This window comes from Gymnoscopelus braueri (assembly GCF_963280865.1).
Source record: "Gymnoscopelus braueri genome assembly, chromosome: 19".
In the NCBI taxonomy this organism is placed as follows: domain Eukaryota; kingdom Metazoa; phylum Chordata; class Actinopteri; order Myctophiformes; family Myctophidae; genus Gymnoscopelus; species Gymnoscopelus braueri.
In genome coordinates this window covers 39,836,149-39,860,869 of record NC_137621.1, presented here as the reverse complement: position 1 = coordinate 39,860,869, position 24,721 = coordinate 39,836,149, and the positions used below count along the sequence as shown (strand labels likewise).

The 24,721-nt window shown below is 45.4% G+C and overlaps 1 protein-coding gene across 1 annotated transcript in view; it reads right to left on the bottom strand.

Annotated features, from left to right (window-relative positions):
- myt1lb (myelin transcription factor 1-like, b) overlaps positions 1-22,498 on the bottom strand; it is a gene marked incomplete at both ends in the record, with an annotated part of 61,809 nt that extends 39,311 nt beyond the window's left edge. Inside the window, 5 exons of the mRNA XM_080414080.1 lie at positions 327-417; positions 6,681-6,815; positions 13,919-15,121; positions 20,515-20,861; positions 22,431-22,498. Coding sequence (XP_080270206.1) covers positions 327-417; positions 6,681-6,815; positions 13,919-15,121; positions 20,515-20,861; positions 22,431-22,498 — 1,844 coding nt within the window. The remainder of the gene's footprint in view (positions 1-326; positions 418-6,680; positions 6,816-13,918; positions 15,122-20,514; positions 20,862-22,430) is intronic.
- Between the last annotated feature and the right edge of the window lie 2,223 nt (positions 22,499-24,721).

Genomic DNA, 24,721 nt, shown 5'->3' with positions numbered 1-24,721 from the left:
GAATTCGACAAATCGACAGGAAGTGATGCCCATAATGCCGTAGGAAACTTGTGGATAGATGTGATAAATACACATAAAAAAATGCAAAAACAAAACTAATGTAGTGGAAATAAAACGTTGAAACGGTTTAAACGGGATCCACTGACGATGACATGCAGCAAAAATCCTGAGTGTCAATTTAACCAGTTAAATTGATACCCCATCATTTTGCAGTGCAAAAGAAAAAAGGAAAAAAGAAAAAAAACACACTAAAAGAATCCCAAACTGAAGAGAACGGAGGATGCGACATGGAGTGTCGTTCTCAGACGAGCTGAGCTGTCACTTACCTCCTGTGGGAGTTTCTGTTGCTATTGACATGGCCGCGTCCGGTACAGCCGAGCGTAGGACACTTAAGAACATTCTCATACATTGCCAGAACTTTGTAACAGACAGGAGATAGGGAAGAGCGAAAGACAAGGGAAGGTTAGGAGCCCCGCAACAATCACGCATGAATTCTATTAGTGTGAGAGGAGCTTGGCATTATAAACATCATTAAGAAATGAGCCCGCGTGAACCCGAATGACCTCTCCCCTTCATTTTAATGAACACTAGTCTGAAAGGGGCGAGCAAGGTTTCCCCACCATATTGCTCCCACTTATCCGCGCCTTTCAAATTAGTATTCATGGGATATGGACAGCCATGAATAAAAAGGAAGTCATTTAAGTCTAATAAGGACAAAGCTGGCAAGACACACAAGAGACAGGGGGAGGGGGCGCTGTTTTGGGGGCATGCAGGGGAACAGAAGCAGCCAACAGCTAGCAATCATGCAAAACACAAGCCCCTGAAATCAATGGAACCAATAGCCAGACAGACGGAACACAGCTCTGCGACGGAGCAAGTGTGTGTGTGTGTGTGTGTGTGTGTGTGTGTGTGTGTGTGTGTGTGTGTGTGTGTGTGTGTGTGTGTGTTATCACCACCGCGTAGTCAAGACAGAGAAGCGCTGCCTTCAATACCATTTACCATTAAAACACTCCATAACCGTCTCCCCCCATCCCCACGGCAACCGGCCAATTAGATTAATGATCTATAGATGTCCGAGAGGACCTGCCGGAGTTCCTCAGGCGGGGGCACAGAGAGGGGTCGTCTAGACGCCCGGTGCAGTGCAGGGCCAGAGCGCCCCCAAGGCGGGAGATTCATCATTATCACCCCCTTAAACTTTAACCCCCTCGTCATCGTCCCTCCCAGACATACTAATTAGTGTGCGCTGCAGGTAATTGGACAAAGGCCCCGCCACCCTCAACATGCCAAGAAAGCCGCTCTGCATTATGTATGTTCCCGTTTTGTTCCTGCCCACCGCCGCCACACGGAGGCTGTGATGGTCTCAGAATGGCCGTGGTGTAAAGTAACTAAGTACGTGTACTCAAGTACTGTACTTAAGTACAATTTTGAAGTATTTTTTACTTTCTTCATGTATTTACAATTTTCAATACTTTTATTCCACTACATATTTTTACATTACAATAATAATTATTACAATTATTTGAAAACTTTAGTTACTAGTTACTTTGTAGATTTTGATTATTATTACAAAACATACTGTACATTAACCACTTCAGCCCTATATACATTTCGGCCATTTGAAAATAGCCGATCTACAAGCTCACAATGCGTCGCGATGCGACGCATTGTGAGCTTGTAGATCTGCTATTTTCAAAATATTTGTATACAATTATCTACATAATGAGTACTTTTACTTTTGTACTTTAAGTACATTTTGATACCATTTCCTTTGTACTTTTCCTCAAGTACACTTTGAATTCCTGACTTTCTACATTGCAGTATTGATACTTTTACTTAAAGGGATACTTCACTTTAGGGCCGGGGACACATTTAAAAAAAATATTACAAATAAATGAAAAAAGTTATGGAAAATTCATGGCCCCCTCACGCATTAGAGTGTCCTACTAATGCGTGAGGGGGCCATGAATTTTCCATAACTTTTTTCATTTATTTTTAATATTTTTTTTAAATGTGTCCCCGGCCCGAAAGTGAAGTATCCCTTTAAGTAAAACATTTGAGTACTTTATCCACCTCTGCAGAATGGCCAGGCCAGGCCCGGCTCCACTGGGCTCACGTTGCTGTAGTGACACGGAACGAAAAACATGGTGAAATAATAAAGATAACGAGGAGAAAAACGGTGAAGACGCTGTGCTGTTCCAGGAAAGCAAATTCCTTCTGCTGAGCGTGAGAGAATATATTGCACTCTGGCACGCCCGGAAAATCACTTTAAGGACAAAAACAAAGATCCCTGCGCGAGGTGATTAAATATTTGATATTTTACGGAGGAGAAAAAAAAGAGAGGTGCAATGAGCAAACATGAACGGGGCTTAATGAATTTGAGACGTAATTTAATTGTCGTTTTTCACGTTTCCCTCGGAAACGGGTCCTGCCGCAAAGTATGACTTCCAAATTAAACGAAGCCGTCGCATTAATAATACATTGTCCACTCAGTGCGGCAAATGTGTTAATAGGTGGATTTCTTCGTTGCTGTGAGTGGGCCCTGCAGGCATTTAGACGTGTGACACAAACGCCTCTTTGCATTTACATGGCGGCGTACAGAGAGGGATGGCCCTGTCCGCACGGGGGGGCCGATTGACCACATATCGACGCAGCTGATAATGCATTTTAAGCAGAGACCTGTCAATACCTCATGCCAACCCGAGCAGGTCACATCAACCGCGTTAGCACTGTGATGGCCGACGGGAGGCGCGCACGTTCTCGCATATGTGTGTGCGTGTACGTCTTTCTCTAATGTGCAGGTCTTTAGAGGGTCCGGGACCCCTAGGGGGTCCTCAGAGTTACTACTTCGATTAACCACTTGAACCCTAGCGTCCCTATTCTATTGGGGGGAAAATAGCCGATCTACAAGCTCACACCTGCTATTTTCGGCAAAGAGGTTTGGTCAAGAGGGAAAAAAGAGCAAACCAAGTACAGAGCCAAGGTCAAGTTTTCTACCTATTGTGAAAAACATACATTTACACAACACTGATGACAGTGCTGTCAAACAAGTCTATGAAGGTATCTATGAAATCTGTGAAAAGTTGAATCTGCAACATAATTTTATACAATCATTTAGTGGGGGGGTCCCTGCTTCATCTCTGTCTCAGCTAAAGGGGTCCTTGGCCTGAAAGACATCAAAGAGCCCTGCTCTAATGTTTCCCTTCGAAGTCAACCAAGTCTGACCAAAAAGCTTCAATAAGTGAGAGGAGAACTTCTTTTTTTCTTTCCCCTTTGGAACCCAAAAAAAAAAACATTCCGTGCCGTATCGATGATACCACTTCCCCCCCAAAAGTCAAGCTCCATCAAACCAAGTGAGGAACAGGAGAAGGAACACAGACATCACATCCCCACAATCTCCAGTGACAATCAATTCCAACCTATCAACCCAATTCCATTTTGGGGTTTGACCTGGACCAAGGTCAGAGACACTCCCCAGAACCCATCCCAAATTTCTGGGAGCGGAACACGCCTCGAGGTAGAGGGACCGCTGTGTTTGGATAGCTCGCTTGCGGAACACAAGAGTCACATTTGATAGCGCTGTCCTTTACAAGCCCGGTCTTTTATGCCAACTAATTTCTCTACCATTATTGAGGCCCCCTCTTTTATTTTGATTGCAGACGGGGTCGTGGGCAGATCATAACTTGATCTCCATGCTGCAGGGTTAATGAATCGTGTAAAAGGGGCTTTTATAGAGAAGTTTGCACAAGGTGAATGAGACTAAATAGCCGGGGTGAAATATCAGAGGGGAAAATCGCTATTCATTCAAGGCTAATGTTTATTGCCATCTCAGTTGATCCGTGCTGCGGAGATATGAATAGGCCGCTGCTCTTCGGTGTAACTGGATTTAATTGAGCAAAGAATACAAATAAATGAATGGGGTTTGGCGTGCGCCTGGCCATGGCCAGAGCAGCCTTTACACTTCCTGAGGATTTTCCAGGTTTGCGGAAAGGAAATAATTGCCATTAAAACGTCTTCAACCTTTTTTCAGGCCAAGGACCCCTTAGCTGAGAGAGAGATGAAGCAGGGACCCCCTGTGTATTGTCAGACATTTAACCACTTAAACCCTCAATACTTGGTAAAACTTGACCTTTGGCTCTGTACTTGGTCTGCTCGTTTTTTCAGTCTACACCAACTCTCTTGACAGAAAAAACAATCTACAAGCTTGTAGCTTGTTGTGATGAGAAAATCTGCTATTTTCTCATCCCCCCCCCCAGAATACAGTAGGGATGCTATAGTTGAAGTGGACATTACTATTCAACCATGTGGAAGGGTTAGAGCTATTCCCAGCAGGAAATAATAGACTCATCAACTCCTGTGACCAGGAGAAATGTCTCGGCTTGATCTGGCTATACATAGCTTCCACATTTGAAATCGGCTGTAGTTGTTAAGTCACAGCTCGACGATGTCCAACGTGCAATGCTTTTTCTCCTGTACAAAACGGATATATGAAGACTTTTCTTTGCGTGCAAACTGCCAAAAGAATATAGTATGAAGATACAGTTTATTACTGTATGTAGTATATCGTCCAAAACGGTTACTTTTCAGGATTCAAATTCAAAAGCAGCAAAAGTAGCAGATCGACAAAGCTCAAAAAGCTTGCAGATCTGCTACTTTCAATGCTTTTGTGTGACGCTGTAGTATGATCAAGTCGGGCGTTTATCTTTTACGAAAAAAGCTCACAAAAAGTTAGAATATGGAGAGGTTTCTGCCCGACAACAGCGATATATAGTATGGAATTGAGACACATCAGTAGAATCTAATAATGGTTTAGCTTCCCCGTCCAATGTCTAGCAAGTTGTTGTCTGCGAACAAAGCTGCACGAGTGACAATGCAGTGTTTCAATTTGCAAACACAATCTTTAACTTCGGTGCCATTTATGTGCAGTGTGTATGCCTCTGCCACGCCGAGTTACATCTTTGAGTTACACGCCGTTTCGTGACATCCCGCACATAGCTGTGATTGGTCTTCTGTACTTATGGTGGGGATATACAGACACATACTGTGTAATAGACAAACCCTGTTGTAAGGCCATGCCGTAAAAAAAACTGGAAAATAAAACATTAAATATTAAAGTGTTCATATACCCTTTGGCTAGAGGGCGTACATGCGCTGTATAAATCTTAACGTTGAACAAACATGCGGACCAACAGCGATAATGGAACCAACAGACGGTGGGTGGGATTGCCACGCGCTCTCAATCACTGTCAGTCAATCCAATGGAACGGCCGCGGCTGCATGCGCCCATACCTTAAGTAAATCACCGATCGACAGGCCTCTGACAATCCCACCGATCACCGCACTCCGACCGCCATTATGCACACATCAACGAGGCCTCATCCCCCCCCCCCGGTGCCATCGCCACGGCGCACTAGGCAGCCAATTGACAAGCACGACAACCGCGACCCCCCCATGCAGGAGTTCAGCTACAGCTGAGGGGGTCCTTGATGGGGTTCCACGGGGTCCCCACCTAAATTATTGACGGTTAGGAACCAAATGGACCCTTATGGTTTTCTGTTAATGTGGGGAAAGCTTTCGCTGAAAATAGCAGATCGACAAGCCGCGTTGTGAGCTTGTCGATCGGCTATTTACCTGCGAAAGCTTTCCCCACAGAACGAATGCTGGGGCTTAAGTGCTTAAAAAGGTTGAGCGTCATTGAACTACTGTACACAGGAGTGCAGCTGCAGGCGCTGGCCCCTCTTTCATACAGTACCGTATTTTCCGCACTATAAGGCGCATCTGAGTATAAGGCGCACCTTCAATAAATGTATTATTTTCATATATAGGGCGCACCGCATTATAAGGCGCACTGACGGTGCGGCTTATAGTGCGGAAACCAAGGGAACCAATATTGATACATATATAAGGCGCATCGGATTATAAGGCGCATCCGCACTATAAGGCGCACTGACGGTGCGCCTTATAGTGCGGAAAATACGGTACATGTCACCTGGAGTGTTGATTTTGACAGACATTTTTTATTCAGTTTTGGTCATAGTCTTTTGAATCAAATTCCATTTAGTTTTAGTCATCATGTCAAATCTACAGTTGGTTTCATCGACTAAAATGTATTTTGGCGGGCCTTGATGGCGTCGTAATGGCTGATTTTACACTTGGTTGCATGCTGAAAATAGACGATCTACAAGCTCACAACGCGTTGTGACCTTTTAGATCTGCTATTTTCAGAGCGTGAAACCTGAGCGCAACCAAGCATGAAATGACATGTCTTTTAGTCCTACTGGATCTTTTCTAGCCTGGGACCAGACGAATCTGCGAGTGCAAAAAATAATTGCACTCTGCGATTCCACGCAGTGATATAGTCTGGCTACGCCAGGCTAGATCTTTTCTCCACTAGTCCCTCCCTTTTTACTCTAGTTTGTATTTGTTGACGAAATTGTCAATATATTTAGTCTTAGTTTTAGTCATAGCTTAGTTTTTATTTAGTTTTCGTCGTAGTTAGTCGACGAAATCAACACTGGTCACCTGAACATCAAGCACTGGGTCCAACGATGACAACAGTAAACACAGCCACACACACACACACACACACACACAAAAAGAAATACACGACAGCACAAATCATGCAGATTCAAAGGGGGTTTTAAGAGGTCATGCTAAACAAGGTTTGTGACAAGAGTGCTTACTTTCTGGCGGTACCCTGTCTTTGTGCGGACACCCTGACAGGCTCCGGTGGTGAGGGTACAAGCCGGTCACGTGGCCCGTGCCGTCGCAGCCCGGCGTCGGACATCGGCTTTCCTTCTTGTCGCCGCGCGAAGAATCTGTGAGCGGAAAGGAACATTCCGTTGCTGTCGGGCGGAAACCTCGGTCTCCACATTCTAACTTTTTGTGGTTTGTTTTCGTGAATTAACGCCCTACTTGATCATACTACAGCGTCATACAAAAGCATCAAAAGTAGCAGATCCACAAAAACGAGGCGCAAAACGCGCTTTCGCTGTTTTTGAATTTGAATCCTGAAAAGTAACAGTTTTGAACATATGAGGTTTCCACCCGACAGAGACGGTTTACAGCAAACATATACAGCATATACATCACATACTGGAAAACACAGCCAGACAGAGAGCACCAAACGAACGTCAAAGTGTCTTTCACGCGAAACAAAAGTCACATTCAAATGCCTGATTGCTTCCGAGTGCGAACAACACAAAGACACCTGGCGGAGCGCGGGGCGCCCACTGAAAGCTCGGTGACCCTGAAAAAAAAAGCAGAAGCGAGGCTCGCTTGTACGTACATCGTGTATACGTCTGTAACCATGGCGACCGTATAATGTCAGGCGCAAGTTTGCTGCGACTAAAAGCGGTATCTTTACAGATGTCAGCCGGTCGCTAGGGGAGTTTCCAGAACATACTGTACCGTTATATGCGCGGCACCATAAGGTGAGATATGAAATTACTATAGTAACAGAACATATTTCACATCACTATAGGCTATTTAAAATGTGCGGCGAGCGAGACACAGCTGCACGGGGTAGAGAGCAGATGGTATAGTAGCACTAAGATGATTATTCTTTGTTTTCCGATTCCAGTGATGGAACAAGTATTATTTGAGGGCTTGGAGCGAAAAGGGTTTAAGTGAAACTTTCAGAATTTTACAGTACAGCTTTCTATTGATTGTAATTATTTAATTAAAATCAACATATTTAAGCAATCTATATATTTTGTACAGATTAGGCTTCAATGAATGCATAAAAAAAATCAAACATATATTTTGTTTCTAATTAACTTATTACAAACAATGAAAAGCTGTCCTGTAAAATTCTGAAAATGTCACTAGGTGCTGCTCCAAGCAGCACTATTATAGCTTTCCTCCTCTACCCTGGATTTGAACCCGGTTTCTTGCGCAAGTGCTGATATTTTTTCCTTTGAGCTAATAGAGCCGGCCTGCTTGCTGAAATACCACAACATAAATATACTCTTTAGTGAAAGGTAAAGCGGCATTTTCTTTATGAATAAAATGTAATTTTGTCCAATCTTAAAATCTCTAGGCAGGCTCTATTAGCTCAATAGAAAATATTTCAGCAATTGCGCAGGAGTCGAAGAGGAAAGTTACATAGTGCAGCTTTAAAACATTTACTCGAGTAAAAGTACAAAGGTATTGGCATCAAAATATACTTACAGCGCCAAAGTAAAAGTACTCAAATGTTTTCTTTAAAAATAAATAACAGATCTACAAGCTCACAAGGCTATTTCCGAATATCTGAAGTATAGAATAGGGTTGTAATAATAATCAAAAACTAGTAACTAACGTTATCAAATAATTGGAGTAAAAAAGTACAATATTTGCATCTGACATAATAGTGGAGTAGAAGTATAAAGAAAAATTGAAATACTCAACTTAAGTAAAAGTACGTAAAAATGTAACCTGAGTAAATGTACTTAAGTTACTTTCCACCAATGTCCGATTCTGGCATGTCAGTCCCTCCTTTTCTGAAAATGTTTTCCCTAAAACAAACTTGATCTCTCTGTGGCTCTCTGTGGAAACTGCACACGGTCATTTACATTACTGTATCTATTTGCGTATCTATAAGTGTTTTGATTAGGTGCGTTGTTGTGGTGATTATTTGTCCCAAAATAAATCTATTATGTTCCTCCCTGTTTCACCCCCACCAGCACAAACCTTCCCATCAACCACTCAAACCCCATAATGGTTGACCGGAGTCCCTCAGGGCTCTATACTAGTGTATTTTATGTTTTATGTTATTGTGGGGTAAGCTTTCGCTGGAAATAGTCACGTTTGTCGATCTGCTATTTTCTGCTAAAGCTTTGCTGGGGTTTATAGGGGCATGACCTTATAGTACACGGTGATGTAAGCAACACAACTGCAGCTAATCAAATTGATAATGGCTGTGTTAGATTTTAGGAGTGTCAATACTGTCTATCATGCTTGCACATTGGCATGCTCTGACACACTCATTATCCATTTGTTTGGTGCAGCCGTGTTGCTTGCTAGTCTGCCATGTTTTTAATCTGCTGTAGTTTTTAACCTGAGGTGGAAAACAAACTACAAAATCAGCCTGGGGTTTCATGGCCCTTTAAGTGGTTAAGAATGCGAAATTTCCCACAAAGGTCTTTCTCATGACAGCTCCGATTTCCCCAACATGACAGTTAGGCGGATTTTGTGTGGCACTGAAACACACACACACACACACACACACACACACACACACACACACACACACACACACACACACACACACACACACACACACACACACACACACACACACACACACACACACACACACACACACACACACGAGAACGGGCGCACGAGAACACCGACCCAAAACCCACCGACCCAGCCACACAGGATGAGATTGTCTTTCCCTTCCCAAAACCTGGCTCTCTTGTTTCTTGAAAAACCCCGACCAGATACGGTTACCACCAAAAAGCAGTGATGCCAAACCCATGCCAACTGGCTTCGTTTTACTCAAATAGCAACCATCCACCTTAGAGTCACTTTGACTCCGGCAGAACAAGGTCAAGGATTCTTCTTACATTCAAGATCTAATTGTTGCCAGAGGCCGACGATACGGGCATTAGGATTTTCTTCATTTTTGTGTTTTTTCATAGCGTTTTTACATCCAAATTAGGACTTCATAAATGCAATATCATGCAGTATCGCTAATGCCCCAGCACTGCCGAGCATTCCGGTGTTGTGATGAATCAGATTGCGTGACCAAGTCGGAGACCGCCAGTGGTGTAAAGTAACTAAGTACATTTACTCAAGTACTGTACTTAAGTAAAATGTTTAGGTATTTTTACTTTACTGGAGTATCTAAAAAAATCTGTACTTTTACTTCTACTCCAATACATCTCAGAGAGGTAAATATTGTACTTTTACTCAACTACAACTATTTGAAAACTTTAATTACTAGTTACTTTGAAGACATAAATGATTACATTATAAAACACACATTAACCACTTCAGCCCTATCTTATACATAGGCTATTGAAAATAGCCGATCTACAAGCTCACAACGCGTCGCATCGCGGCGCGTTGTGAGCTTGTAGATCTGCTATTTTCAAAGATTTTAGTACTTTTACTTTTGATGCCAATACTTTTGTACTTTGTACTCAAGTTACATTTTGAACACAGGCCTTTTACTTGTAATAGAGTAGAGAATATCCGAGTACTTTACTTCTTCCACCACTGTCGGAGACTGCAGCCCTTATCAAAGAGCTGGCATTGGAGAGAGTAGAGGAGAGGGCGGGGCGGCGGGGGGGGGGGGGGGGGGGTTCAGACAGTACCACAGAAGGACAGACCACTAATTAAAGTTTTACAGGCCTCTGTAATCTAGTACCTCTACCTCGGGCATTTACTGCAGAACCGGCCGGGGCTGAAGCGGCGGCAGAAGGGGAGGAGGAGGAGGAGGAGGAGAGAAAGGAGAACCGGGGGGAGGGCGGACGGGTGCTTTGGAAAAAGGGCAAAAGTGAGAGATGGCAGAGAGCACACCTACTCATACATTTGCCAGTGAGTCACAGTTGAAACGGCGGCGTCTGAACATCATTCATCAGTATATGTATATATTTAAAAAAAACACCTCATTATCCCCCCTCCCGTATAGCTCCATCTGTCTGTGTCATGTTACGACACATGAACTTTGGTGCAACATGGCTATGTCATGATGTCTGGCCGCGTTCGCTGGCAACGATACAGTGAATGTGGATCCCCCCCCCCTCCCCCCGCATTGATAAGGAACTGAGGCTGGACTGTATGCTGTAATGAAGAAGAAAAAAACAGCTCTATTGCATGTGCAAGACGCATGCGAATCAGTCGCCCTCACAGCCACCCGAACCGCTAACATAATGCCTGTTTTATACTCCTTTGTGCGACGGTGTCCTGCACCGAAAATAGCCAATGTGCAAGCTCACAGCACGCCATGGTGCGAATCGTTGTGAGCTTGCAGATCGGCTATTTCAGGCATCGTTGTACAACTAAGTACAATTCAGGCATCAGCCGTGCTTATGGAAAAGTGCATGTGATACACGCACAGGGTACCACTTAATGCGATTCTCTGTCGGGTGGAAACCTCATATGCCCAAAACGTGTTACTTTTCAGGATAGCAAAAGTAGCAGATCTGCAAGCTCGAAACGCAGCGTTTCGAGCTTGCAGATCTGCTACTTTCGATGCTTTTGTGTGACGCTGTAGTATGATCAAGTAGGGCGTTAAGTTACGAAAAAACAGTGGTGTAAAGTAACTAAGTACATTTACTCATGTACTGTACTTAAGTAAAATTTTGAGGTACTTTTACTTCACTGGAGTATTTCCAATTGTCTATACTTTTACTTCTACTACATCTCAGAGGCAAATATTGTACTTTTACTCCACTACAATTATTTGATTAGTTACTAGTTACTTTGCAGATATAAATTATTACATTATAAAACATACATTAACCACTTTAGCCCTATTTTATACATAGGCTATTTGAAAATAGCCGATCTACAAGCTCACAACGCGTCGCAAAGCGACACGTTGTGAGCTTGTAGATCTGCTATTTTCAAACATTTTTGTACTTTTACTTTTGGTGCTTTAAGTATATTTTGATGCCAATACCTTTGTACTTTTACTCAAGTACATTTTTAATTCCGGACTTTTACTTGTAACAGAGTACTTCTACATTGCAGTATCGATACTTTTACTTATGTACAACATTTAGGTACTTTTCCCACCACTGCGAAAAAACACAAAAAGTTAAAACATGGACATACGAGGTTTCTGACAGCGACGATACACCGTACAGTCTGATCACACATGCATGCTGTACTGTACACAGAATGTGCGTGGCGCGCACACAGGCGCGCCTGCATCCCCTTGCACGCCTGCGGCCCCGTGGCGTGGCACACACACAGCGGAGGAGGAGGCCGGCCTGGGGTGGAAGGAGGGAGGCACATTAGGAAGCAAGAGGATATTGATTGTGGCCGGGTTGGACGGGCCGCGCTTTGCATAGCAAATGGCCTCCATTACCATACCATCTCTGGATAATTAATGTGCAGTCAGTGGGCCTGTCGCTGGTTATCGGTCATTCGGATACTGTTCAATTTCCATCTCGGGCCTTGATCGTGCCTCTTTTTTTTTAGGGGAGCTGCTTATAGCCCCAGCCGGCCCCTCCCCCCTTTCCCCCGACCCCACCCCACCCCGTCCCACCCGCCACAGCCCCGCCCCTCTCCAGGCGGTGCGTTTTATAAATCACACACAGGAACCATGGTCAACGAGTGTCTGCCACTATCTCGCCTGGGGGGGGAGAGATGCTATCGCGACACGACCGCCTCGCGTCCTCTCATTATTCCGGCATTAGCCAGACACGGGGGCACATGGAGTGCTTTTTGAAAATTAGCATTTTGTGTGGCATTTTGAGTTACTGTAGTGTGTGCGTGTGTGTGTGTGCGTGTGTGTGGGCGCATGTGTGTGCGTGTGTGCGTGTGGCGTGCGTGTGTGTGTGTGTGCGTGTGTGTGTGTGTGTGTGTGTGTGTGTGTGTGTGTGTGTGTGTGTGTGTGTGTGTGTGTGTGTGTGTGTGTGTGTGTGTGTGTGCGCGCGCGCGCGTGCGTGCATGCGTGCGTGCATGCGTGTGTACCTGACGCTGTAAGTTGTGTGGCATTTAAGGTGCAATGTGAACCTAGCTGCGTTGCTGGGGATGTTTGTAATTGCTGCCCTTATCTGATCACTTACTTGTGGGTGCCTATGAAATGTGTTAGCCTTTCTTATCGTGAATAGCGCATTGTTCTAGTAATGGCCACGGTGAGAGGAATAATCAGGGAGCTAAATGAAGAAGCCCCAGTGCGCGCAATACTGGAAATGCCACTTTAATGTCTTCCTGACAGTACCGTCTGTGTGTAGGCATGGAAACAAGACGCACAGCAGATACTGGGTGCTGGGTAACAATTGCCGTGCAAGGCTGACTGTCTTTGTGCTATGATCAGAAGCCGCCACAGCCTACAGTATACTGTAGGCAGTGTGGAATATAACTGTCATTGTAAGGGATGTTCGCATGGGTGTACACACTGCAAGAACATGAACATAATAATAAACAAACCCATGCACTCGTTATCATTAGAATGTGTCCATAGGCGGTAGGCCTCTGTGCATTGTAACGGTATAGCCTCCCTTCACGAAGCCCTTGTGCTGGTTTAAAAATAGTCCGCTTTACCCCGAGCTGCATCGCAGGAAGAGATTTGTGGTCCTAACAGGCCGTGCAGATTGCCATTACTTATGCCTGACAAGCCTACCCTCTGATGTTTCCACGCTGGCCTATTTTAACAACATAAGCTGCTGCTGCCGCTCCTGCTGCTACCGAGATGTGAATTTCCCAAAATTGGCTGAAAAAAAAGAGCTTGTCCCGGGGTTACAGTGAGGTTTCCCAGAATGCCTGCTAGCCTCTGAAACAGCATAGAGATGCAATGGCACACACTGACAGACAGTGGAATGTTGTGTGGACTTCGATGTTTCTCTAAAGCAGTGGTCCAGGGACCCTTGGGGTTCGTTGAGGGGGTTCCCGAATGGATCATTATAGGCCTGTGAGTCTGAGAGTGTACAAAATGGGTCCATTTGGTTCCATTTGTACATTCTGAGACTTATCCTCTCACCAGGGTTGCCAGATTTGCTTATTATAATTTCCGCGCAAGATTTTATTTGAAAATAGCCAATCTACAAGCTCACAACATGTCGCATCGCGACACGTTGTGAGCTTGTAGATTTGCTATTTCCAAATAGCTGATGTATATGTTAAAGTGCTCATGTGGCCCATAGTCGCTTCTTTTGGGCTGGTTTTCCTAGACCTGGTTGCTTGTTTCTCTCACAGAATCTGGCAACACTTCCTCTCACCCTTTCAATATGCTTGGCATGCATGTGTTTTATCTCACCTTTATGGTAGAAAGGCTTCTTCATACCGTCATGTAGCCGAGCCTTGCGCTCAACTCCGTAGCCATGCCGCGGCCCGTGGTCGTCGTGGCCGTACCGCACGCCCTCCCGCCGGGCAGCGTCGGCGGCCATTTTGTCCCGCATGGCCTTGGCACGCTCCGACTCCAGCGCGATGGCCTTCTCCAGCAGGGACAGGTTTCCTTTAGTCATGTCGAACACTTCCTCCGACCGGTCCGACGTCACCGAGGTGGTGTCCTCGTCGAAGTCCCGGTGGTGGTGGTGGTGGTGGTGGTGCTGGTACCGCTCGTCCTGCGCGCAGCTGGAGAAGGCCTTGGAGCGCGGGCTCAGCTGCTCCTCCAGCTTCATCAGGTTGACCATGTCCGAGTAGTTCCTGTCGAGCGTCCGCCGCTCCTCGTGGCTCTGGAGGTGGTCCTCGTAGCCCGGGTGCAGGGGGTGCTGCTGCTGCAGGTGGCCGCCCTCCCCGCCGCCGGCGTAGTGGTTCAGCTGCGGCGGGCCGCCGCCGCCCGGGCGGTCCGCCGACTTGGTCTCGCTCAGCTTCCGGGCGAGGTCGAAGCACTGGTTCCGAAGACACTCCAGGCTGCTGAGGCACACCTCCTCGTCGCTGTCCTCCGGCCGCCCGTTCGCCTTGCCCTGTCCGTTGCCGCCGCCGTGTGCCCCGCCGCGGAGGCAGTCGCCGCCGTTCTCGAGAGCGCCGTCCGCGTATTCCTGTCCATCCAGGTTGTCGGAGAGCACCGCCCCGTGGCCCTGCGCTAAGAGCTTGAGGGAGTCCACGGTCTCCCGGACCACATCGCTGTCCACGTCCAAACTCAGGTCGCCCTTCGGCGCCGCCACGCCCCCCTCGCCCTCCTCCTCCTCGTCCTCCTCCTCCTCTTCCTCCTCCTCCTCCTCTTCCTCCTCCTCCTCGTCCTCATCCTCTTCCTCCTCCTCCTCCTCCTCTTCGTCCTCCTCCTCCTCTTCCTCAGCACTGTTGGAGGAGTTGCTGTTCATCTCGGACTCGGTCATGGCGCGGTAGGCGGCGTCCTCGGCGATCTTGCCGAGGTTGAGCAGCGACTTGGCCACCAGCTCGTCGTAGTTCTCGTACTCGTCGTTGTTGTTGTTATCCTTCTCCGCCGCCTGGCCGGTCTTGGGATTGCCGCCGCTGCCGGCGCCGCCGCCCTCGCCGCCGCTACTCATCTGATCGTCCTCTGTTGTGGGGGAGAAGGAGGAGGAAAAAAAGCCTTGTAATTTCATTTCCGTCATTCTATTTGACTGCTAAATCAGATTTCTGGGCTCTGCCCCTCTAAATTTGATAAGGAACTCTTTGCTTCCCCCTAATAATTTACTTTGAGAGTCTTAACAGCAGCTTGCGTGCGCTGACTTGGGCATGAGTGCAGGAAGTGGAATATAGTGGATTTGGGAAAGTTCCAATAGAAGAGGCTGTGGTAAAGGAGAATAATGAAACCAAGGATTATATCGTTTATATCCTTTGCTTTATTTTGGACCAAAACCTTCTATTTAGGTTTTTTTTTTGTTTTGTATGCCCACTATCTTCAACTCACCATGCGGCGGTCGGAACCTTTGAATTGGAGGGAGATTTTTTTTTGGGACATTGTAAATGTCAGAAATAATACGGTGTTACCTCTACAACAAGATGAACCCCCTGTCGCTCTCCATTCATCGTTTTCCGTTCTCAAAGTCCTCTTTTCCATTCAATTCATTTCAATTTTTTTCAAAATTCTTTTCACATGCCTAATTGATTCCGACAGGCTGCGAAAAGGTTACTGAATCTCTTCTGTCAGTAATTTCAAGCACTCACTCTTCTGGAGCACTTCCAATCTCTCCTTTCACATTTCCGCCCTGAACTGTCAAGAGCACGGTGTGTTCACATCGGCGCCACACTCGCCACTTAAATTCCTGCGGAGGAAAACGAAACCCAAGGGCCCCCGCACAGAAATAATAAATGTGACTTTGATTTCTGGAGGGAGCGAGGGAGAGAGTCACCTGACAAAACACTACTGAAGTGTAATCGGCCCGCGATGAAATATGAATTAACGCTGAATTCAAAAGACTCATCCGCAGTCCCCTAATATATGCATGGCCGTACATTTCCATAAGATCAAAGATGTAAACACGACGGATACTGTAAAAAAAAGAATCCGAGCTCATATTTATGTGCATACGCAAACACTGACAAACATCATGCTTGGGAAGAGGTTTACACTGCACATAGGCTGCACAATCTTTTAATGCTGTCGGGTGGAAAACCTCATATGTCCAAAACCGTTACTTTTCAGGATTCAAATTCAAACATACAGTAGCAAAAGTAGCAGATCGACCAGCTCAAAACACGCCGCTTCGCGGGAGCGTTTCGAGCTTGTGGATCTGCTACTTTTGATGCTTTTGTGTCTCGCTGTAGTATGATCAAGTAGAGCGTTACTTTACGAGAAAAAAACAAAACAAGTGAAGATATGGAGATAAGAGGTTTCTGCCCGACAGCAACGATATACATACACGTACACACAAGACAGACACAATCTAATGAGAGAGCAACAACACAACAAGGAGGGCTTAGGACAGAGAGCCGTGGACCAGAAAGAGAAATACAGTCACGAATGACCGGGCACACATCTTGACAGCGGAGGGCTGCTCACAGCAACCTTACTGTACCAGAGGTTTAATTTTTGATGCTATGAAACATGGCACTGGAAAGCAATTTAAAGAGCAATCAGGGTACACAAAGAGGATCGGGAAGCGAAACAGATTGAGGAGGGGGAACAGAGAGACCGCCGCTGTGCCCTCAAATGGCTCTGGATTAGCTCTTCTACAGCAATGTTCGTACCACTGAGAGTAGCAGTGAAGCTCCTTTTCAAAGCTTGCCAGATTAGAATCTGCCTAACAACCAACCAGCACCTCTGTCTTGGGGCATAGAGTGGGGGGGGAATGATAATGATGCATATATGGAGAAATGAATCTCCATTATAATAAAACGGTCACAGATAAATAAAAAACAAGGCAGAGGAGCAAATCAACCCTTGTTTTGGGCATGTAATTACAGGCGAACATTTTCAAAAATGTAAAGAAAAAAGTTCAGATAAAAAATTAAGACTTTTCCTAGATTTCTAAGATATTTTTTTTTGTAACAAAATGTACAAATTAGTGAATATAACAGCTCTACAAGCTCACGGCCAAGCATTGTGAGCTTGTGGATCGGCTATTTTCCGTATTCATCGCATGACAAAGTGTATAGGGCTTAAGTGGTTAACGGTGTTCTATAGGGTTAGAAATCACAATGTGTGACCGACACCAACGTGCGCTTTAGCTACGACAACCAGCGCATACCGCGGGTAAGTGACAACGTGCCTTTGGAACACACAGCTCGTTCCACATGCTGCGTAGACAGCGCTAACGGCCCCTATTTGTTAATGTCCGCAGCCATGGCCTTGACTGCCGTGGACAGTAATGAACGGCGATGTGGGGAGATGTTCTCCTGTGCTGACAAGAGAAGACGGAGGAAGGAAGGCTGCGTCTGCAGCAGCATCAACACGTTGGGTGGGTAGAGAGAGACGGCACGACGCACCAAACAGGGTTAACGCACTGGAGCTCTCGGAGCTTCACTCTTAATTGGACTTGAAGGCGCTGTCAAGTCCAATCGCGGCATGCGGGGGTGCAAAGCTGTATCTGTTGGAGAGAGACCTGCCAAATCTGGTGTTGGGGTGCATAAGAGGGTGGTGTGCGTGTGGGGGTGGTTGGGGGGGGGGGGGGGGTCTGATACGTGGGTTAGAAGTTTCTCAAATCCCAGTCTTTAACCACGTCTAGACTTAATAAACAGGACCCAACCTTTTTTTCTGTCTACACCACATCTCTTCACCAAAACTAACCGATTTACAACGCGTCGCAGCTATTTTTTGGCTAATGTTCCCCCCAGAATATGAATGTCGGGGTCCAAGTAAAGTGGTTGAGCTAGATTTTATTTTTCACGTCACGCGAAAGGCCTTCATTACTGAAATGGGTTTATTGTTATTGTATCGTCTTCCCAAGACGTGATACTTGACAGGGGACAGTCAACTTCCTACAAAACATAGCTTTTGAGAAAAATTGTAATGGACGTAGTACTGCGCAGGATAACATGATGGGGTGAAAGAACGGCATGGCTTCCATGTGGCCAGTCTTGGCCTACTGGCAGTGTGCACAAGAAATTTGGCGCCGATCGGTCCAGCGGTTTGTGAGATTAGCATGCACGCACGCGAGCGCACGCACGCACGCACGCACGCAACTGTCAATTCCTCTTCAGGAAAACCTGAAGAAGACAAATGGTCCAAATATTACATCTCAAACAAACAAACAAACAAACAAACAAACAAGTGAACCGTTTGCTGCCAAATCGCAGCTCTCTTTCAGGTGAGGGGGTTTGATCTAGCTCTAAATATTCTGTTTCGGGTGCAGTAGCCAGTCAATATAAAACAATAACAACCACAACACATGCCCATATAAAGTGCAAATAACTGAATAAATAAAAAGCGTGTGCATGAAGATCAAAGGAAAAACAATGTCACTGTAGGGATGGAATAATAACTCTTACAGTGATAGATCTACATCATTCCAAGGCAGAGCACTTTTGGCAGAAAGTTGCAACTTTTGAAAACACACAAAAAATAAGAAACACCAAAATAATCCCAAACTCATTCCCTAAAATTTTGTTCAACCCGCTGAAGGCAAGAAATGTTGCTGTCGGGCAGAAACCTCTTATCTCCATAAGTTTTTGTGTTTTTTCGTAAATGTATGCCCTACTTGATCATTCTACAGCGTCACACAAAAGCATAATAAGTAACAGATCCACAAGCGACGCTTTTTGAACTTGTCAATCTGCTACTTTCGATGTTTTTGAATTGGAATCCTGAAAAGTTTTGGACATATGAGGTTTCCACCCGACAGAGACGATATATAAAAACAAGAAAAACGGCAAACTTGGAAATAATCAGTGACACGCACGCACGCGCGCACGCACGCACGCACGCACGCACGCGCACACGCACACGCACACGCACACACACACACAGATTAACAAGTGTAACGACATTGAATGCAACACAGCTCAGTTTGTGAATGTGTTTTTATATACTTCTAGCCCCCCAAAAAACAAATTATTGTATTAAGGCCAGGGCTTTTGACACAGGAAGCGACTGACACACCTACTAATTCATCTTCTACTAAAGGTGAGCGTTCAGGTAGGGGGGGTTCGCAGAAAATCTGACAGGCTTTGTGACAAGCGGGCGGAATCCCGTGAAATTGGCGCGTTCGTGCTCGTCTCACACATACGCCCGACCGCATCAAGAGTTGAATTGGGTTTAAGCTCCTCCTATGCAATTTACAATTTACAATGTAGGCATTCATATTTATCCAGAGCGACTTACAATCAGCAAGGTAAACACATACATCAAATGCAGAGAGACAGTGTAGTGCCTCAGTAAGGTAAACCAAGAACCTACAGGTATAGCATCAGTCTAAACAATATACTATCAAAAACGTATCTGTACATTGGAACTATATAAACTATAGGATACAGTGGTGGAAAGTAACTAGGTACAAGTACTCAACTTTGTATACTTTTACTCAAGTACATTTTGAATTCCGGACTTTTATGAAGTAAAACATTTGAGTACTTTTTCCACCACTGTATAAACTATAGGATACCAGGTGAACAATGAACCTAGCATCTGTCTAAATAACATGCCATCTAAATGACATTTAACCTTTGCATGAGTCTGCGTGGTCGTCAAGGCTAGGTCTAGTGCTACACGTAGATCCAAGCAGGTACGCAGGCATAGTGTCGCTTCCCATGGGAAAATCCCTTTCTTCTTTGCAGCAATACATATTCATCAATCATATTACATCATCGCTGTCTGGTGGAAACCGTGTCTGTCCAATACGGTTACTTTGGAAAGGAAATGGATAAAAGATCCTGTGTTCCAATGGATCTGATGTAGTTATTATTTAGTCACAAGCTCTTGTTAATACTTGTCATTGGTTCAATATTTATGAAAGCCACACACAAAATTAACCACCTTCACTATTTTTCGAAAATAGCTAAAATAGCCGATTTACACGATCGCGCGTTGTGAGCTTGTAGATTGGCTATTCTCGCTACTTTTGCGCAACGCTCTCGTATGACGAAGTAGGGCATTAACTTACAAAACAAAAAATAGGTAAATAGTTGAAATTATGGAGGTACAAGGTTTGTGCCGGACACCAATGTTATTATTATTATTGCTTATATGTATCAAAGTGATAGTTCAGCAAAAAAAAATAAAAAAATCTATCGACTAGTCACCCCATGGAGACTTTGTGGATATTTTTTAGTTTTTGTCACATTCCTAAGCCAATAATTTGATGAGTGGACCGGTAGGCAGCGGTTTCGGTAGGAGACGCTTTGTCTGCTACCGGAACCGCTTTATTGGCTTAGGAATGCGACAAAAACCAAAAATATCCATGAATTCAAGTCTCCATGGGGTGACTAATTGATAGAAAAAAAGTCATTTTGGGGGTGAACTCTCCCTTAAGTACAACACAAGACAAGACAAGACAAGACAAAGGTACTCACCTCGTCCTCGACTCTGCTCCGCTTCCTCCTCTTCCCCGTCATCGTACTCCACCTCCTCTTCCTCCTCTTCCTCCTCCACCCTCTCCTCCTCCTCCTCCTCTTCCTCCTGCTCCACCTCCACCTCCTCCTCCTCCTCCTCCTCCTCCTCTTCCTCGCCCTCCTCCCCTTCCTCCACCTCCCCTCGCTCCACCTCCCCTTCCTCGTGCTCTGTCTGCTCCTCCACCCGATAGTCCTCCTGGTAGCCCCCCTCCTCTTCCTCCTCCTCCTCCTCTTCCTCCTCCACCTCGCCCTCGACCTCCTCTTCTACAGCTCCGCTCTCCCCCTCCTCCTCCTCCTCGTCTTCCTCCCTGTTGAATGGGATAGAATAGACCTTTATTAATCCCGCGGTTGGGAAATTCAGGCGCCATGGGCAGCACAGCAGTGAGTTTACAGAGTAAGGGAAGTACTGTGAGGCATTGGTTCTCAAAGTTGGGTCTGGGGACCCCCAAGGGTCCTTGAGGGAGTTCCAGGGGGTCCCCAGCTAAATGATAGATAGTTAGGAACCAAATTGACCCATAGGTCTGTAACTCTGAGAGGGTACAAATGGAACCAAATGGACCGTAACAGGTCCATTTGGTTCCATTTGTACCCTCTCAGAGTTAAATTAACATTGATTTTACAATATAAATTGGGGTCTCAGAGATAGAAATGCCATTACATGGGGGTCCGTAGCCTAATGCATGTCAAACTGGGGGTCCTTGAAATTAAAATGGTTGAGAATACACTCCCTGGCGTATCTTTTCAAATGGGGGTCCGCGGGCTAATAAGTGTCAATTTGGGGGTCCTTGGCATGAACAAGTTTGAGAACCACTGCTGTGAGGTACAGTCATAGGAAGAAAACATCACAAAAAAAGCACTATCAATGACAGTATACACCATATACAAATAGCCTGTACTAACTAACACCAGAGGGAGCTAATCTGACCTGGTTTGGTTCCACCAAATATTCGGCTGAAACATACACGCCAGGCACCAAAATATGGAATGCCAAACAAAACCCATTTAGGTTTCATGACATGCTGGTTTACCATGATAAGTCTTTATCATGGTCCTCAAATATTAAAAGGTTTTAACTGAAAAATCCACTCCAGTGAGCCAGGGCAGGTTTTTTTCTCTTCGCCTCTGCCTCTACAATTTTTCTTTTGAAATTTCCACAAGAGGGCGCTCTAACCTAACTTAGGAATGATCCCACGACTCTGAAAGAAGGAATGGACGGATGTGACATCATCCCAAAAAATCACACTCCCGTCCACTCCTATGTTAAAAGTTGTAGGAAAACACAAGCTTTATTCAACGGACGGTAGCAACAAAATGGCCAATCGTGGTTTAAAAAATGTTGTTCTGGTGGATAGAGGAGACCGTCCCCCACCCACAGCGTCGTTACAGAATAACCGCCCGAAGCTGAGGCGCGTACGTAAGCAAAGGTGCGCGCAAGCAAAAGCACGCTTATCAGACAAGCATTTACGACGTCACAGAAAAAAACACAGATATACAGATGTGATGTTCCAAAGTTTCAAAGAGCCAGCCATTGGCACGTCAGTGGAATGTCAGTGGATAGTCCAAGCCTTGTCACGGAGAAAGAAAGGGGAATTTGCCAGGTGTGAAATTGTGGCAGGTGTGAAATGTTCTCAAATCAGGCAGGACATTATGAGAGGGGGGGATTTTATTGTTGGCTATTCAAAAATAGCAGATATACAAGCGCACAGCGCGTCACTTCGTGCCACCCTGCGAGCTTGTACATCTGCTATTTTTGAAAATGTTTTGAAAAATCTTGAAAGTGTGAGAACAACTGATTTAGAAGGCATTCGTAGAATCGGCCTCAGGTCTTTATACAGGGTAAAGATCAGGGGTCAGATGACATGTCTGTATAGCTATACCTGTCCTCCAGGTCCTCGGTGGCGTCGTCGTCCGTCTCGTAGCACTCCTCCATGGTGGAGTTGTCCATGGAGTCCAGGTAGGCCCCCCTCTTAGGGGAGGGGGGCTCCAGGGCCGGCCTGTCCGCGCCTTTCCTCTTCTTGGCCAGGGGGCAACCGTACACACTGCAAGGGGAGAGATAAGAGAGGGTTATAGCCTCGCCTCACCTGGAAAGCCACCACCGCTAAATGCTAATTAGGCCTGCCAGCACATCTGTGCCAACAGGCTAGTCTGTCTGTCTGTCTGTCTGTCTGTCTGTCTGTCTGTCTGTCTGTCTGTTGCAGGCTTGTGGCTGTGGCGTCACGACAGTGGCGGAATAAGTAGTTAGATTTACTTTTAAGTAAAAGTAGCAATAATAGCCCATATAAGGGTTACAAGTTGAGTAAAAGCAAACAAGTAGCATCCAAATATAATTACAGTGCCAAAGTAAAAGTACACACATTTTTCAACATTTGTCTAAATAGCAGATCTACAAGCTCACAACGCGTCGCATTGCGACACGTTGTGAGCTTATAGATCGGTTTTCGAATAGCTAAAGTATAAAGTAGGGCTTACTTGGGTATTAATAAGGGTAACTTAGTTGTAACTAAAGCTGTCAAATAATTGTAGTGAAGTAAAAAAAAAAAAAAAGTACATTATTTGCCTCTCTGAGATAGTGTAGTGGAGTAAAAGTACCAAAAAAATGTAATACTCAAGAAAAGTATAAGTACCTCAAAAGTCTACTTAAATATAATCCTTGACCACCACCACTGGCTGTTGGCCTCGGCTATAGCCACGACAGCTAATGTTTCTTGCCCGTCGTCTGTACCAAGTAAATGTCCGGAATTCAAAATGTACTAGAGTAAAAGTATTGGTATCTAAATGTCAGTAAAGTACCAAAAGTAGAAAGCACTCATAATTCAGAATGTCCCATTTCACAAAGTTTTTAAATGTATAAAATGCATAAACATCATTTAAAAATAGCAGATCTACAAGCTCACAATGGTAGATTGTAGATCGGCTATTGGCCGAAATGTATATAGGGCTGAAGTGGTTTTGTATAATCAAAATCTACAAAGTAACTAGTAACTAAAGTGTTCAAATAATTGGAGTAAAAGTACAATATTTGCCTCTGAGATGTAGTGGAGTAGAAGTAAAAGTACTGAAATTGGAAATACTCCAGTAAAGTAAAAAATACCTCAAAATTACTTGAGTACATGTACTTAGTTACTTTACACCACTGGCCAAGGCGCTAGTCTGTCTGTTGCAGGCTTTCGGGAAGTAGTGGGAGGGGTGGCGGGTGGGCGGGTGGGGGGTATGAATTTGGCAGAGAGGCAGTTTCTGCGCGGCCTGCCACTGGAATGATGGCAGTGCCGGAAGGCTCCCACACCACAGTATCTGACTGCACACCCCCACTAGACAGCCTCTGTGTGCTATAGCACGGTTTGTTTACGGCACCGGGGGTGGTGGGACGGAGAGAAAAAAAATCCAAGTTTATTTAACCAAGCTTTATTGCACCCATAATCATTAGCTATCGAGCAATTATAATAAAGCTGCTCCCCCCCTTCTCAAGGAAAACAATTACAACAGAGTCAAAAATGTGGATTTGTCTGAAGAAAAAACTAAAACTAAAACAAAGCTGTTCGATTCCATTTATATTCAGCTGTCATTTATATTCAGATAACACCCTTTTTTTTCCTCTTCTTCTTCTTCTTTGGGGCAGAAGAGAAGATTGCCGTGCATAATACAGAAGCGTTGTGTTCCGTGGACTGATATGCCCTTGCTCTGACGTATGCCAACTGCGGCAAAACAATACCGCTCTCCTGGAATTGACTTTAAAGGGTGGAGGGGGGGTGGGGGGGGGGGGGGGGGGACAGACCTGTGGTCTGATTAATTGAATCTTGCCAAGGCACCTCAGGTTTTAATGTATTCTCTGGCTCCCCTTGGCAGTAGGGGGACAGATTCTAATCTGATAATCTGATAATCTGTGTATTCGCTCAGGCTATTGATCACAGGGGCTTAATCCATTTCACTCATCAAACCTCTGGGAGCCTGGAGCCGAAACCTGACCCCCCCCCTCCCTCCCCTCTCTCCCCTCCACCCCACCGCACCCCCCTCCAACGCTGTAGTAAGCTGTTTGAGTATTTGGCTTTCTGGTGTGTTGTGTGTGTGTGTGTGTGTGTGTGTGTGGGTGCACGGCGCGCACGCGTGCGTGATCACACTCTTGCGTGTGTGTGTGTGTGTGTGTGTGTGTGTGTGTCTGCTGCACACACAT